General features: G+C 36.8%; 1 protein-coding gene across 3 annotated transcripts; it reads left to right on the top strand.

Moving 5' to 3' along the window:
- The first annotated feature begins 7,422 nt into the window (after positions 1-7,422).
- Positions 7,423-16,268, top strand: LOC106150680 (prohormone-4). 3 transcript variants are annotated; one of them, XM_013523614.2, is made up of 5 exons: positions 7,423-7,602; positions 10,736-10,868; positions 12,376-12,513; positions 15,251-15,361; positions 15,638-16,268. In XM_013523614.2, the coding sequence occupies exons 2-5, from the start codon at positions 10,745-10,747 to the stop codon at positions 15,832-15,834; spliced, it is 570 nt and encodes a 189-aa protein (XP_013379068.1). In that variant the 5' UTR covers positions 7,423-7,602; positions 10,736-10,744; the 3' UTR covers positions 15,835-16,268. The 3 variants fall into 3 exon arrangements, with proteins under 3 accessions (XP_013379068.1, XP_013379069.1, XP_013379070.1); XM_013523615.2 differs by lacking the exon at positions 7,423-7,602 and adding an exon at positions 10,061-10,286 and having other exon boundaries at positions 12,379-12,513; XM_013523616.2 differs by lacking the exon at positions 7,423-7,602 and adding an exon at positions 10,062-10,286.
- Positions 16,269-18,026: the final 1,758 nt, after the last annotated feature.

Genomic DNA, 18,026 nt, shown 5'->3' with positions numbered 1-18,026 from the left:
CAAGCTTGATTAGTGGGTCGCCATATTTGATCTGCGGAGCTCATAGTCCACTGTTCTTAATGCGCTCTAAAATTACCACCTCTGATCAAAATTTGCGCTTTAATCTATAACTGGATTAATTTAAGCTAAGAAAATTGTTTTGTTAATACTTTCTTTGATCAAAAATTGACGTCAAAAAGTATGGAAATTGCTGAAGACATAAGGAGAGTTCATTTCAGGTATGGTATGGGTAATTTGAATTCACACACGATTTACCACTGAATAAAAAAATCATGGATATCGCCAAGGTGTCTCCGTTATTAAATATGTAGAGACTGTTTGCAAAGTAGTGAATCTTTTGGTGAACAACTAATATTGGTGGGTTAACGGTTCGTTTGGCGTTTTATGTGATGCTTTATGCTGCTTATATGGTGTTTGTGCTACACTGTCATGACACTTTGTTGTGTAAGTCATTCAAGTAAAAAAATAGGTCAAGAGTGCACATCAAATTTTGAAATAAAGTGTCAAAAAATCCGTCGAAGATTTTGCAGTTCGTTTGTTGTCTGAAAAGGGAGCTTAACCAGTTCGACCAACAAAGGTAAATCTCCATTGTGTACTGAGTTAGAACAAAGAAAATATTCATTTAATGACGCTCAATTCATCAAATGATTAGTTTGCAGCAGAAGTTTCCCTTGAGTTCTCATTTCCCGTCTTGCTATATTCCCGCCACGCGTTGCAAGCTAGTGACTGTGTCGACAGACGACCTCTTGGGACAGACAGGCCTCTATGTGCGCCATTGTTTATGGGCTTATAAATATCCACGCCCTATGTAGCACTAACTAACGTCCATTTTAAGAGGATCCCATAACTTAATGAGTAATTTTCTAGAAGGGATAATGGGCATAGCTTGTACAAACAGAAAATTATCAACGTGCTAGATTGGTTGGAGAAGGCTTGAAAGCATAGGTCCCGTGGGACACTGCGACATATTGTATACAGCATGGCGGTGGCCACTAAGATAATTGAAAGTTTCCTTCAAAAGCTCCCATTGTCTTTCATTACAACGCGAACCTTTTCATTGCCAATGATATACGTTTCGGGAAACTAATCAGGAAACGTACAGACAGAACTGTGGAAATTTTCCAAATTCGACAAGGAACAATCATGTTAATGCGTGAAACACATTTTCACCTGTTCTGTAGATTAATGCTTGAAAAAAACACCGATCTCATGAATTCCGAAGCCCTGTGCTTTTAGCACTTTATTGCGAACGTTAATTTTTTACGGCTGTTAACTAGTGATAAATGTGACAGAATTGCGGGATGACTTGTATGCTTAATTGGTCGTCCAAAGCGTCAAATAACTGAACACACTTTCAGGCGTGGCAACTCCACAAGTACTACTGCACTGTGCATCAATAAGGGACACCAAAAGATCCCTCTGATTTCTAAGACCTCAAACGACAAAGAAGGGATAGATATTGACTGCCTTCCTCATATACATGGTTTCAACAATGTGTGTAGGTTTTCGAGTAGGTTTTTAATAATCAACAAAGCGTTGGAGGAGAAAATAAGAGGTAATTTCATCTTTAAGATCGATGCTACATTTTTCATCCAATCAAACTTAGTTCCATTAGGGTAATGGGTAGACATAATTCATTTTGAAAAAAAAAAAAGAAAGAATGAAAAGAGAGGCACCGTGAAAACTCTTTGTGGCGAAACCCCCTCTAATCTTCCGTAAGTGTAATAGTTTCTTCGACAGCTAAGTTTCAAGTATTGCACTCCAATAATTCCGAATCTATAAAGTCACCTTCATCCGGGAATTTTGAACTGAATTACCCATGGATCTGTGCATGGATCTGTACAATTCGTTGAAAAAATATTTAAATATGACACTAGCTATATGTAACACCATTTGTCATCTATAAATGATGAACAACTCTTATGGTTCAGAACTTATGAAGGGGACATTTGTGCCCATTTGTAGATTAACCGTACCATAATGGCTAATGGAATCGCCACTTACATTAAAAACGAACGTATTCAAATGTGTTCATTTTCGCACTTGAACAGTGCGCTATCCACCTGATTAGCAGATTATATAAATTATTCACTTAGCAAGTACAATTACGATAATAATGGTTTAATCACCCGATTAGCCGGCGTATTAAGTAATTCAGGCTGTAGCAGGATGATCCTATGTAATATATAGTGAGAATTCAAAGCGCACAAAGGTCTAACATCTATAGTGAAAAAAAAATAATGGATTTTATGAGCTCTATGACATATCATTTAACTATAGTAGTTTACTTGGGTGTATCCTTACCTATTGAACTCGCGTTCTGTCATTCAAATCAAACAAATCTACTATTCTCTAATGGATCTTGCTGGCACTAGGCCAGCGTTTGTTGGAAACTACATGTAGGACCCAGTAAACAATGCGCAGTATGCTCGTTCCTAGTTGTAAAGACTAATAGATAAAGAACCGATATGTCACCAACGGGGTTACAAATGAAGACGCTTGACGCAGTATGACACAAAAACCGCTACGTCTTCACTCGTACTTCTTCGGTCAAAAAAATCCGAACCCCCCGGTGACACGTTAACGATTAGTCAAAAGATTATCTGACCACGATAAAAAAAAAAACAGTTTTCTTTACTACTCAAGTCGCCTACATAACATAGGGTAAGTTCCTTTAGTGTCTTGCACAACACTCTTGTTTGTTATGCTATATATATATATATTTAAACCTAAAAGAGACTCGGAGAAAATATCAATGTTTTTTGCCTGTTGTACAAATTGGCCTACGTCAACACGGAAATCGAAACAAAAGTATCTTCTCAGTGATAGATAGGAATGCCATGTACCGCAGCTGCTTCGATAAGGAACGGATAGGTTTTTGTAAATCATTTGGCTGTGTGTCATTTTTCAGCCCGCTTACGGAAACCTAGTTTTAATAGAATTTCTGTCCAAATAAAGTGGGCAATGGAGTATGGGAGTGTTGATGGTTGCTTCAGGTTGCTTGCTCTAATGGTTCTTGAGGGCCTTTATTTGTCGCGGTATTTGATTACTGTTTCAATTAAATCGATGTTATTGCCTCTCCCTTTGAAACTATGTTGACATTTGACTGGGGTGCATTTACTTATTTATTTAGGCCCTATGTATGTATGTATTTATTTATTTATTTATTTATTTATTTATTTATTTATTTGTTTGTTTGTTTGCTTGCTTATTTGTTACAGAACAATATTCTTTATACACGTGAAGGAACTTAAGTAAAATCTCTTGACAATTTAAACAGTATTTTACGGTTATTCTGCTTTGGTATAAGAGTGCCTACAGAATATTGGTCACACTTTCGTGCTCTATAAAGAATAACTTTTTGAGTCAGTGAATGATGAAATTGCCAATTTAGATATAAATTCTCAAAAGAAAGTTGGAATGAAGCAGCTTTGTGAGTAAAATGTCAGCTTCATGTCCGAACAGTTTTGGTCTGCTCTATACTTAAGTAGTAAGCTTATGTTTTTATAACTTAAGGCAGGAGTTGGAAAGGTAGAGCCCTATGGGTCTATTAGGTCAATGCGTCTTGATAAATCTAATTGTTTAATGGCTCCCGCAGATGCAGCCTCTACGGGGTCCTAATTCCACGAAGACTCAGACGTTAATGTTTACAGCAAATTACTTGGGTTTTCGTAAGTGGAAAGATTAGAGTAATGACCCCCCTGGGGCAGCCTGTTGATTACCCTTTGGTGAATTGTATAAAGCAGTATCATGAAAAATGGAATTTCAACCAAACGCTTAGCGTCATATCAGTCCAAAGAGAAAAGTAAGAGTCTGGGAATGTACAGAAATACGTGCATTTGATTAAATACTTGTTTTAACCTGTGATATGACATTTTCCGACTTTTGAGGTTTTATTTCTGGCACTGGAAGTGCATATTTTGCACCGGTGATTGCCATATTTGGTTATATATCCCGCACACTATGATCGTATATCCCCTTTACTGTGTGTTAACAGCTATCACTAGTCTTATTTCTTCCTAGCATCAAAGAAAAATAAAATGTCTGCTCTACCTTATAATACAATTAAGTTTGGGAAACCACTTGACACGACAATGTTCATGTATTCCCAAACAAAACATGAACACACTATCAATCATTTTAGATGCACTGAAGTTCCCAGAAGCAGTTTGTAACAATTGGACCTCCTTTTTCAAAACTTGAATTTTTATAACACGAAATCCCTCCGCGTATACGCAGTAAATGCTTTAAAATATTTAAAAACGGGATATGTACTAAATATAATTTTCTGTTCTCCGTCGGCCAGTTTCTTTCTTCCTAGAACAAATACACTCCTTTTAAGTTACACTATAGGCAATATAATGCAACGGCTATAGTACAATGGGATAACAGCGATATGACCATCTGGGTATTGCTGTTGACTCAACAGAGAATATACTGCATGTGAGAGGTCGTCCTGCAAGAAAATTAGATATGAATATACTGGTTTTACTAACGATACTATTTCAACGGCAGGGTAAACCAATCATGCAGCGATCGTTTTACAGTAACTAACAGGCGATATACAGCTTGCAATGAGTGGGCAATTGCATAAGACGGCAAAAAAAAAAAAACGCTACTCAGCGATGAAATGCACCATAATGTCACTGAAATGGTGCAGCAAGGTATTACTGACAATACGTCAATAGCCGAGCTAAGGAATTTTTGCGCCACTTTGGGCATTGTTGGGACAAAGACAAATGAAATAACTGTCTTTTCATCAGAACGATCATCAATTGTTTCGGCCGGATGTTTCAGATGGAGTAGCAGATATATGGGAGATTTGTTAATGGTTATGCGCACTCTAATGGTTCTAATGACTCAGCATTAAGTGGTCATTACCTTCGTATATTACTGATTTTGGTATCAGTGGCAAAATTGTTCGATAGGTCATTCTTGTGATCTAAAAGTTTACCAAAACGTATCAAGGCTACATAAAAGCGTGTATCACAGCGTAGGACGAAATGACGCGCTCATGTGCTCCCGGTTTTCGGGTTTCTAAACCTAATGTCTTTTTACAAAATGCCTATTCTGTTTTTATAAATACTTGTATTTCAGTGGTAAGTTGGCGCTTGCCTGCAAACTTGCCTTGCATGCAGGTGACAAAACTGTGTAGGAGGTAACAAAAAAGGAAGAAAAAAAACGATACGGATTTCCATTAATTAACTATGTTTTTTGGGACACAATGTTTGATATTCCCCTCCTCTGCTTGTTGTCAATATAAACTAAACAAAAGAAGGGCACTACACACCAATTTAAGTTTGCACAGAGAAACTTAAGTATTGCAATCTGCTGATTCATTTTACAAAAATGAAAGAGTGAATTGTATATATTTCGCATGAAGAATATATGTTTGAACTGACAGACGCAGTCTGCAAGAAAAAGGGTAACTGAATGAGAGTGCAAAATGCCGCCATATTTTAATTTCCTTATGCAAATAACACTGTTGTACAAGTGAAGAATAAACGCGTTTCGCCAAATTGCATTTCTTTAAAATATTTTGTATCAAGTAAAGCATAATTGATTTCTTGGCGGAATGCTGGCATCTAAGTTCCCAAATACAGAGAACACGCTTCCGAGGCATTCTTCTCTTTCAACAAAGATTTGTATGGCCAGTCCTAGAACTGCGTTCTGCATTTTCTTCCGTATATCATCATAAATGAGGTTATCTTTTAATGCAAATTCTCTTACAACTGTATCCAACTGAGGTAAGCATCGAACCCTAAATGGTACCGAAACTTTGTTTAAGACACTATTCATTAAATAAACTAAGTGCCCATAGTAGAGACGGGGGGAACTGACTTCAAAGGTAAACGACCCCTTTACAAATTAATTCAAACAAAGGAAACGGGCATCTTGGGTTTGGTGTATTTGATTAAGGAAAACAAAAAGAGAGAATATCTTAAATTGGAACAATCAATCTAAGAGATTCATGGAAAACCCAATTGTTTAAGTGTATTGTGCGCGTAGAATCCAAAATGGTCCTAAGCATGACGCAAAATAAATTTATGTAGATGGCGCAATAAATGAATAGATAAAACAAAAAAAAGAAAAAAAGAAAAGAAAAACGCTAACTATTTTTTTCTTATTAAAGTCACTGATATCACAATCCAGCAGCTATTCACTGCAAAGTCAATTATACATTTATTTGTATAAAAATAGCTGCGAAAAATTAAGATGAAATCAGTCCAAAAGACAATGCCTTTTCAAATCCAGATACATATTGGATATATATTTAGGATGCCAAGTCATGCCGACTCAATGGATGAGATAACATGTTTGTAAATCTCTGGGGCGTTATCTTCTGGTTATTAGATTCATTGGGCTTAAATTGCCGTTTGTACCGTCAAACGCAATAACATAGGCCTCTACATGTACATCCAACTGAGAGAGAGAGAGAGAGAGAGAGAGAGAGAGAGTTTTTACCAGAGTCACTTTGCGACCCATATTTTTTGTATCATGCAAGTGTTCGCATTTTGAAATAATCACTTATACGTGTAGTTCCCTGTTAAAGCATAATATAATCATATTCCGTGACTTGTACAACGCCTACACAAGGAGTTGTAAATATATTGATCCAGATTGGCGCTCAGATATGGGCAGCAAGGATAGCCACCACTTCATTTAACCCCAATAATAATAGCATTATGTCTAAATTGTTGATTCCCAGAGAGCACAGAGGAGGATTACGAGAAGCTTATGGCGCAGGCTTTTCCCCCCTCAAAAATCCATTATGTTTCTGTAACACATAACGTTAAACGATTTCCATCGTGAAATCTATATAATGCCAACACCTGTGACCGAGTCCTCCATGACGAGGCCCATTGAGAAGTCTCCTAGGAGCGTTCCCTGTTTGGTAAAGCTTTAATCTAGCGAGCTGCTTTTGAACCTCGGTGTCGTAAGCTACGAGTGAAGAACACACTGAGGTCAGACCCATATCTGCTTCAGTTGAAAATCAATCGTGAAATTGAATTGATGTAGTGGTGAGATATGCAAATGATATTTAATCACTTTCCCCAAGAGGAGTGCTGAGAGCCGTTTAAGGCTTTCGGCGGCCCGAGCGTTTGAATAATGTATAGGTTTCCGTCGTAGCACCGATAAAGATGCCACTTTGAATATACCTGCTTAAAGGCATTGCCATGGCAACTTTGCCATTTAAGTAAGCACTTCCCTCGAAATGTTCCCCTTATAAATGTCATCCTTGGGTTTGTGTTATTGATATTACATCACCGTAGTTTGATCGTGTTTACTATACGTGCGTAAAATTCATGCTTTCAGGTTAACTATTGAAATATTCAAGTGACCACGTTATCAATTTATAAAGCTGCTATTTAAGAACGGCGAAGACAATGAATGATTGAATGAGCGCTGGGGCTGCATTTGCATTGTTTTGTCACATAGTAATTTGTGGAATCTCATTAATACAGATGGTACAACTTGCGCGGGCCTCACGAGATTAGAACTGTAGAGGAAAACGCAAATTTTGAATCAGTGGGAAGCATTACACGAGCAAAGAACATTTAAAAAAAATTTGGACACTTCATTTGGACTTTGTGTTGTAAGGTAAGTTGCTTTATAGTTCATGCAAATCAAGCTCTGTTTTCACTGTTTTCTGTAATCAGTATAACAGTTTTTACAAAAAGAATAAACACTGCACTAAAAAAAGCCCCACCGAACTAATTGTTGACAGGAGGAATTAAATAGCTTTGTAGAGCGGTTCTACACAATATTTTAGGTTAGAATGTTAATCCGCTTTTTCTAATAGCATTTATGAAGTCCCAACACAGCTGCTTATCGGATTTTTTACAAACCTTAGTTAGTATGAAAGACGTTATTCAATTACAGGGGGTAAAGGCACCTACAAAAAGATATAAGTAATTGATTGTTGTGTGGGCACTTAAACTGAAAATTATCTTCTTCGTTAAAAGGACACCGAGGTACAAACGTCGCGAATGTCCTTACGTTCACTATTAATCCCAAAGCAAATGGTAAAAAAAAGAAAAAAAAAAAAACGTTTGGGTCCCATGAGGGAAAGGAAGATACGTATCTGTAGTGTTTGCAGATAATGTTGGGTACCTTGAGAAAGAGCCTATCCAACTCTAACTGGCGGCGTTTTAAGATACGGTTGACAGACGTGGTGCTGAAGTTGAAATAAAGGCATTGCCATAGTAACAGATAAGTTTAAATCGGAACATATAAGTGAGGCGAAGGAAGAAATTTGTGTTTTATTGTCTTGCACCATGCAGGGAATTGTTTGATTTCACACTAAAATATGTTTATATGTATGCTTGAGCTTTGCAACACGCTATGCGTACCATTATGTAGCAGCAGGGGTAATCGTTGTTCCTCATATGCAATCCAGAAGAAACTACACAAATAACTGTTTTACAAATTAAACACCATGGACTCCTACTGTATATTTTATGCTTGTTTTCAATATAAAAAATTACAATTTACTGCACATACTATTTCTCGTTTCCTTAAGGATGTCATATCATTGCGAATGTCAACACTTCATTTCGTTTCATTTGGTTCGACGCCATATACTTTCAAAAAAGATCTACATAGGCTACCAATAGGGTAACAATGCTATGCACTGTCTTTTAACACAGAAGATACAAAAAATTATGTCCGAATGAGTTGCCATTGACTATAATCCATTATTGAATAGATGTCACAAAATCAAATGCAGGGTGTAAAGCGACTTGGAAAAGGCGGACAAGTAGAAAGCAAAAGATCGCAGTTTTAGACGTCGCACATGACTTGAATTCAATTGTCTTCCCTCGTTAATGCGTTTTACTAGGAAACAAAAATTTTATTCCTGCTTTAATTTTTTTCTTTTGCAAGAAATCAATATTGTTCATGCAGACATTGCAGCATTCCTTATGAGTTAGTACTGTCTCTATTTTTTCCACATCATCAACCTGAGAGCTTCATGAAAAACAAAAACATATAAAAGGTAGGTTGGTAATCCCCACTGTAGGATAAGGTGAGCTGGGTTGGGTCAGAATTGGAGTGAACAAAGTAGCTTTTTTATAGAGTTCAGAAGACAGAATCTGGGGAGTGAATCGGTGCGCCGCTCTAAATTGCAAATTCAAACAGTGCGTCTGGTGCAGCGTTAATCATTTTCGGTCTGCCCGTCAAATATTCGTGACTAACCCCCTGTGACATCCGTCGTTATGTCCCCTTAGGTCCTGATATCTCTGCTCTCTACTTCCATCTCTCTCTCCAGAGGATTTTGTACACTAACATCTTACTTCAGTCATCTTTAACGGCTAGCAGCCCATAGTTGGCAGTGAGGTCCGCGTCTTTCTACTGGATACTTAATACTTCATTATCACATGCGTCAATGTCTTTAAATGCTAATCATACATCACAGAACATGAAGACAACCCTGCTGAAAATTGACTAGATATGCTACTCGACTTATCTTCTTCACAGAATACAATGTGCAGATGACACATCCGAATTCAAAATCCAATTACACCTACCAGAGTCTGTCAGAAATTAATTTTGATACGTAGATCACTTGCAGAGAGCAACACAAGGGCATTGATTTTATTCAGAAATACCGAAAAGGGTCGGCCTGCAAACAGACACGTAAATGAAAGTGTTGTTAGACATTATGTGGATAAATTAAGTGTAACATGGTATCATGGTAGATCACATGGCAGCAGTTTACTTTGTACAAACTTACCGAGATATAACCTTGGATTGCTGTAAACCATACAACATGACCATGTGTAGATCTAACCGGAAGAGATAGCTAGTGGTATCAAACACAATAAAAGAACAAACTGCGCGTCCGAACGACCACTCAAACTTTCTATTTTACATAATCCCACGACAATCACAACGGTGCCATTAAATTTTCTTCATTTATCAAATGAAATAGAACCCTGGTTGATTTTTGATCACTAAAGTAGCGTTACCATGGCAACCCCGACTGAAGTGATGACATCATTCGGACTAGCGTGGGAGACCCTCTGTAGAAAACGTTCGATATAAAAACGGTGTCGGCCAATCGACAGCAGTTAGATGATAATTATAAGCGAGAGGGCCAGGAGCAACGTTAAATAGCAGGGAATTCTGTTCTCTTCCGAGGCAGCATACCAAGTAGAAACGTCCAAAGTTTTGGAAAGTAATTGAGACTTCATTCCTGGAAAGCACAACCAAAGACAGACTTTGTGATTTTTAGAAAAAGTATTTACGCGATTGTTTTGTACTAGGACATAGAAATAACACAGGTAATTAGAAAGTTTGTTTTACCATTTGTGGCACAAGGAAAATATCGCTTTTCTTGTGTTGAGTTTTCTTATTTTGGTAAAGTTTAATACAAAAATGTAAAGCGAATACCGCATGTAATTGTGAGAAACAATTTTCTTGTTAGTTGTTGAGGCACAGTGAACGGTAATTAGTGGATGTCATTGCCAACAATTCGGTTATGAATATATGTATTTCCGTTAGTTTACTGGCAGCCTTCATGCTTTCAGCAATCAAATTTCATCAATTATTTCGTCGAAATCCAATTAGCGACGCGGGGTGTCCAGAATAGTCCCCATTTTATCAATACGAAATAGTAATTCCTGATGAATTTTCATGACGGGATCTTTGTAGTTATGACTCATAAGATAATTGATCAATTTGTCTTTGGAGAAGAGAAATAGTAATGTTTTTCTTTCTGTTTTTTTTTCAGACCATAGTCATGAAGAAGGAACATCAACTAATACTGCTGCCTCTCTTCGCTGCCTGTTGTTATGGGATGAGCGTGGATCTGTCACGGCTTACAGGGAGACTCGGAAAAATATACGCCGATAAACGCGGGGGAGGTACGCTCATCCGTTTTTTACAAGCAATTTAAAATTGTTGTATTTTGGACCTACATAGTTCGTGATTTTAATTAGTACACATCTTATTCGATCAAGACATACTTTTAAAATCTCAACGTTTTTAGAATAACGCCATAAAAATGTTTCTAGATTATTTTTGTCGTTGTTGGTGGTGCGCGCATGAAGCGTTTTTCATTACTTAGCTATTTTGTTGCCACCGACATATCATGAGTTAAATAAGTTCATTTGAGGATTCGCCTATCTCAAACACTTACTTGTTGTACAACTTCTTGCATAAACTTTCATTTCTTCAGATAGTACTTCATCGCATTGTAAAATAAATGCGTAAATTAGGAGTGGTTATGTATTTTTCGAAACCTACAAACCGAATCACAAAAGTACTTGAATAGATTAGGAATAATTTAAGTAACGTTTTTCTAGTTAACGCATAGTATGCAGCGATATTTAACGTTTTAAATAGTCTGATGTGCTATCATATCAAGAAACTGACACCTATTTGCACATTTTTTTCGAAATCCCGTTCAAAGCGTTGCACTTTTCTTTCCGAAAACGTGAGGGACGATGATTTGATTATCAATTCTGAAAATAATCGGTATCAACGGTATTATTAAAACGCAGTTCGACAAAGATTTAATAAATCCTTTTAATGTGTCCTTCGAGAACTGTTCCAGACGTTAACTTACTATATGGCATAGAGCTTTTCGACGGTTTACATACCTTCAACTAAAAAAGCGATTGATTTAGGCGATTCAACGTTATACATGTATTTTCATTTCTCATAAATAATTTAAGATTTTTTACCCGATAACTATGCCAAGCAGTTATATTCTTTAAGTAACATATATATATTGTTTCCACGTCGTTGCATTTATCCGTAATCTTCGTCCTCATGGCTTTTGTTATCTTGCCAGGGTTATAATTCTATTGCGTTTGGCGTACATTGTTCTCAAACTGAATTACACGACTTACTTTTGACAGTAACTACCTTAATTTGTCTTTTCATTCGCGTCATTGAAAATGTACTGGCAAATAGTTGAAATTAAATGAACTTGTTTTAGCATGCAATTCGCAACATCGCCATATTTTGACATATATGAAATAGGTATTATGTCAAAGAATAAAAAAACACGCTTTACATTTAAACATTCATTTATGTTAATATCTTCAAGGGAATTTGACAGTTGATCGTTAATTAGCCAGACACAAGGCAATCATATCTCCATAGTTTATGCAAGACGTGTTTTCCGGGTCGCTTGCAGACTGATTAATTTATGGACTGTCCTTTAACTTGATTATTGCCATTGATCATTATCAAATCGGCATAGGATATAATCTTTAAAATTTGTCAATTGATACATTTTTGAAATGGCGACAAAAAGTGTTCAATGCGAAAAAAAAAAAAAAAACATCAACCAAAGACGGTTTTATAAGAATAATGACCCATCTCCTATTTCCTATTAGAACTTAATGGCAGATTTATTTCTAGCAGGTAATCCATGTGACAGAGAGGACATGCCATTCCCATGCCAGAGCTCTGACGAGTGCATTCCACTGAAATATGTATGTGATCAGAGCCCGGACTGCAAAGACGGCTACGATGAAAATCCAGATCTCTGCAAAGCAAGTGAGTAGACGGATCTGGAATGCATTACCTAGTGGCATAGTCTAACCTAGAATGAAGAATGAATAAATAAACCAAGAAATGAATGAATAACATATTGAGATGAGTGAAGGCAGAGAAATTTAATGTTGCTAAGTATAATATGCGTGTTCTGAATGATGGCCTTAACAGTTAAGAGTATATGTGAAAGAAAAAAAGAATATCCGCAAAAAGTTCGATTCCCTTGCTTCTGCTAATTGATTTACTTTGTGTGGGCAATGAACCAAGTTATTCATGTCTACAGCAATTTACCTGACATTAATCAAACCGCACACTTTCATCAAAATTAGTAACTGTGAAATAGCAGTCGTTTTAGTGCAGAACCTGTGTTAACATCCACACTATTGCGCAAAATTGCAAGAGAAAATACAAGGATTTTATTTTTCTGAAAAAAATTTAAGTCGTCCAACCTGTATGTTTGCGGCAAGAATTGAGGAAACACCAATGTTGATGAATATTTGCAAAAAGTGTAAAACATTACTTGTTTCAATTTGTTTTCTCATCGATTATTTAACAAGATACGAATGTGACTTGAGTGGTGCTTCAAGCAGATACCACACTATCCATTTAAAAGTTAGACCTATTAAGATAACATATCAAAATGTTACGTATTGTAGTTATTACGATCATGAATACCCACTATGGATGATTTAGAATGAAATCTTTGCCTTAATTCTGAATGATGGTTTCCTTTGAAATAATCTTATTACGGTCCTTGTTGACAGTAGTCAGTGTTCCGTCCTGAAGTCAGTAGACACACGATATCTCGATCAAACAGTATGGTTCATCTTACAGTAACACCACTGCAAGAGCCACTGGATTTGACAATCAATGTGCACAAGTGCTTTAAACAAAATAAATGTTGGTCTGTTTATATAAATAACAAATTTTATCTCATTCTTACAATGTTGTATAACTTGCAACAAGTCCATTAGTGTATACGTTTAAATGCTTTAGCAATATCGAAATACTGACGATTATCTTTCATCCCCATATACCTATTAGATTATGTCTGCGTTATGTGTTGGTTAGAACCGTATGCACGTTTTTACATCTAAGATTTGCTGTTGCAATAAAATGATTGAAAGCTGTAACACGTATGAACCAGCAATTTGATTATACAAAATATTGTACTACAGCGGAGGGTTGAAGGGTCTCAGGATGGAAATCACTAATCGCGGTAATAATGGATTAGAAATATCAAAATGTAGATGGGGAATGTAAATAGCAAGATACATGGTTAACCTATTTGGACCTGCTGGATAACACCAGAATTTTTTTCTATTTCTCTCTGAAATGTTCGGACAATGTATAGAATTTCCTGATGACTATTTCCAACGGCTTAATTGCGATTTGAACGACACATAGACTTTCAAATCTAAAAGAAGTGCATAGTTTTCAATTTGAGCAAGATGATAATGTGGAGATGGGTAGCCATATTTTGATTCCTTGAAAATGATGAGACTTTTATTTTGAGATACAATTGCAAAATTCCAGGCAAATAACCCAACGAATGTTCACTATAAAGTAGTTTTGCTGTTGAATAATGATGGTATTATTTCTACACAGGCGCGCACGCGAGCGCGTATTTGACCATTGGTGTTTGAACATTTTCAAAAAGTGGCATTTGATTCACAATAAAAGGAGCTTAGAAGAGGAAAAGAATACAAAGTACATTAGGAGCCTTTACTTTCGTCATCATGTACAAGCCGGCTGTGGGGAAAATTACGTTACGAAGAGATATAAGGCCAATTATAAGAGAGTCAATGCCATATGAGTAATGCTTCATCCATTCCAATCAAATTCCCCCATACTAAGTTGTTTTGACAAAGTGTATGTATTATTCTAGACTTGGTGAAGTAATACAATCGAGCACTTCTAGTAATGGAATCTTTATACTCAGTAAGAAATTACACAAGTTTTACACCTGAGCTTCAGTGAAGATCCCTAAGCAACGTCAAATCAAATAGAACGTTCTAAGATCAGGTGACAATAGAGTATTTGCAGCCCAGCTTTTATTCTTCGGAGTTGTTATTCGGAAAATTCATTCAAATGCCATATCATACAAGATCAGAGACCTGGAAAACTGGCAATGAAATGATATTGTGCCCAATGGGACGCAAAATGAATTTAACTCTCCTGCGACTTTACGGTTTTATAGTTCTCCAACGACTTTGAACGTCTGTAAATTTCAAGATGCATTGTGCGAGAGCAAAGCACATCTCATTGTAGCTGGGGAATCGTTGCACGGAATTCCCCCTTTCTACACAATCAGGGGCTTTAAAGCTTTCAAGAAACTGCACTTAAAAAAACTGCTCGTAACCGCATTCAATATTTACCAAGTCCGCATACTAAAACGAACTTCCTAATGGACACGTCCCTAGGGCTGATTCTTTAACAGAATCCAACTAAAACTCCAGGGAGAAGCCGAAACATCGAATTAGGTTGTCAAGTCGTGACAATTTCTGTCCCTCCATTATACTGTTTTCCCCATAGGATTCGACACAATTTCAAAACCAATCTCTTGCTTTCCACAGAACGAACCTTAATCAGGTTGAGTTTTCTATTTGACTAATAGTACATTTGGAAGTAAAGCAGTAATGATTTAAAAACACATTACCGTTGGTGAGCTACCTAGTAAGTTGCTTATATATCATTACCAGTCGTCTATAATATTTTATCTTATTTTTTGTTTTTCTAGAGGATCGCCCTGCATTCAATGATTTGGTTCTATTCCTAACCAAAGAAAAATGGCTCATGTCCAGTATTTTTGCGGGAAAATCTTTGGCCTCAGTTGCACACGGTTTAACTGGTAAGTGTTCTCTTGTACTATTCATACTCATCGTAAACTACTAAAATTTAGGTTATGTTGATAAAGTGTAAGACGCTAGTCAAGATATGAAGTAAACTATGATGCAGGTTCTTTTTTTTTTTTTTTGCAAAAATCATTAGTGACCTTGTGCTGGCAAATGACGTTAAAGTGATAATTGTTTCTAAGAAAGAGAGAGTTTTTCAAATATATCATATTATCATGTCATATATCGTAAGAGGAGAAGTGTGCTAAACGTACTGATTTTATTTTCTGTAGTGAGCCAAGACGTGGATGATTTCGCTTCACGCACAGGATTGGACCAGAAGCACACAGGCATGTTAAACGCCGCACTCAAAGCAGCAAAAACCGGCCGTATGAAGCCTCTGATCGACATGGGTATGCCGCAATCCAGCAGCAGCGAAAATACGGTCAAATACGTATTCGGAAAATTACTTGATACAGGATTCTATTAGACTGCAGTTATACTTGTGGCTTAGTGCCTTCATCTTGTACAAATCCATTCTTGAAAAAAAAACACGATATTGTTCGGTGAAATTCATGAGCATCAGCTGGTGCCAGAAACTGGTCATATTTTGACATATGTCGTGACATTAGCGTAGGAGCTCAGTTGAGACACTGACAAGTGGCAAATAACTCCAAAGTGTTTCACCGCAACAAATTATCATCTCGTCTTTGGGCAATTGATTTACCAGTTATTTAAGATGCACTCAAAAACATCTGCAGACGTAATAGTGATTGTTGAATTTGTCAAAAAATATCTCCAGTCTGTGCTTTACTCTAATTTAACTATACAGGCTAACTTTTTTTTTATTTCCTGTCTCATCTTCTGGTACCATTCATAGCGTCTTTGCGAAATAAACTGTACATGTAGCTATTTTTCCACTCACTACCGATGTTCGTTTAGTCTTTCTGCGTTACAACTTGATAAATCAATCCAAAATTGAGTAATTTTTTTCTGACGAGAAGTTCACTGAGATCTGCGTAACCATATCTGTTTAATTGCCATACCATCAACAACATCGTGCAATCAGCCACGAGGCAATTATTTATTTGATGCGGTAACATAAAATGAAAGATAACACATACTTTTGTGATTAACAGGTTGCTTTTGCCTCATTCAAATAAATCGACCAGCTTTCACCGCGTCTACAAACACTTTTTATCTTAACGTGTGTCCATTTTATAATTCACACAGCTTGTATTATTGTCCAAATTTCTGCAAAATAATGTTAGGTTATCAAATATTTTCCCAAGTATGATGTTTCACAAAAGTGAATATAAAGTGAACAGTAACTTTTGAAAGAAAACAATGGTCTTTAGTATTTTTAAAGTATCATACTTTTAAAAAACGAGATGTCCTCACAGACTGTTGTCACTACCCGAATCCGAACACCATAATCAAAGCTTTAAGGCACTCTGTCTCTGACGCTGGCAAAAGCTTCCGCGTCTACTCCAGGGACTTCAAAGATGTAAGGGGAACATGTATAAACCGATTCAATTTGATTCATTGATACACTCAGAGGAAATGACACAACAGATTGAAAAGCAGTGTGGCATCTTCTGTTGCATCTTATAAATAAAAATCAAAGTCAGTATACACGCACCATATTGCTTCCGAATACATTCGTTTTTTGTCTGATTTCAATTTCTATTTGACTTCTCAAACTGCGAGATCTATGTTTTAATCAAAGCTACCTTAGGGAAGGCTAATTTTTTTCCTCCGTTGTGTATTTTTAAATATGTTATTGACATTCCTGTATTGTACCAAAAATGTGTCCTAAGATTTGGAAGAAGCAAATGCAGTTGTATTTATTTCGGTGATCGATTTGCATTCAGGCGATGCGAGACTGTAAAAACTGAATCCATGGACGTTATCTTTGCTCAAGAGCAGAGACATCCCAAAGCCACGCGTTTTCTCCGCGATAAGGTGATTCGTGATGGAGAAATAGGGCAAACCTCTGTGGTTACATACAACCGCACTGAATCACGTTAAGTCTAGACTCGGTCGTGGACTGAAACCTGATATTAGATCTAGATTCATTGTCTGAAATTTAAGTTGATTTAACCGTGCCGCCAACATGGATATACGTCCCAGAGTCATGCTCATGAGGCACAGAAAGCAGCCACTTACATGTAATGAATAAACAGTTCACTGATACAGGCAGTTTCAGATTTCAAAAAAGGAGGGGGCATTGTCCATTTTAATCCCTCCCCCCCCCCCCCCCCCCACCAACAACCTCGTGATAATTTGCAGTTTACACAGTTCTTTTGGCCTTCAAATATTCTTTCGTTCCTTTTGCGAAGGCGTATGTGTGGCGGATAGTTTTGATCAATAATTTTTTTATCTACATGTTGCTATACCCAGCTACCGCCCCCATCTTCTTGCATGCAATTGGGTTCTGACTTGGGTAATGTTTCGGTCCGGCTTAATCACTTCTGACTGACAAATTAACCGCTTTCAATGAATTAACGAATCAATGATTACAACGAATTAAATCTGATTTTCATGTTTTATTTTAGTAGACATCTTGTAAAATAGGTCAGTGAAATATTTATAATTGCATTTAGCATGTAATCCTAAGGGGATGAAATGAAAATTTTTCTAAGTCGTGGCATTGGTAATATGTTGGTTTCATATAAAATA

Source organism: Lingula anatina, chromosome 2 (assembly GCF_051362555.1).
Source record: "Lingula anatina isolate TDL-2025a chromosome 2, LinAna3.0, whole genome shotgun sequence".
NCBI classification, from domain to species: Eukaryota; Metazoa; Brachiopoda; class Lingulata; order Lingulida; family Lingulidae; genus Lingula; species Lingula anatina.
Note: the sequence above shows the minus strand (reverse complement) of the source record. Positions and strands in the feature narration are given on the sequence as shown.

What these genes read in the sequence shown, in the direction of transcription:
- LOC106150680 (XM_013523614.2), top strand. Translation starts at nt 10,745, where the DNA reads ATGAAGAAGGAACATCAACTAATACTGCTGCCTCTCTTCGCTGCCTGT. An exon ending in CGCCGATAAACGCGGGGGAG is followed by an intron (nt 10,869 to 12,375) that starts GTACGCTCATCC and finishes ATTTATTTCTAG; the next exon opens with CAGGTAATCCATGTGACAGA. An exon ending in TCCAGATCTCTGCAAAGCAA is followed by an intron (nt 12,514 to 15,250) that starts GTGAGTAGACGG and finishes TTGTTTTTCTAG; the next exon opens with AGGATCGCCCTGCATTCAAT.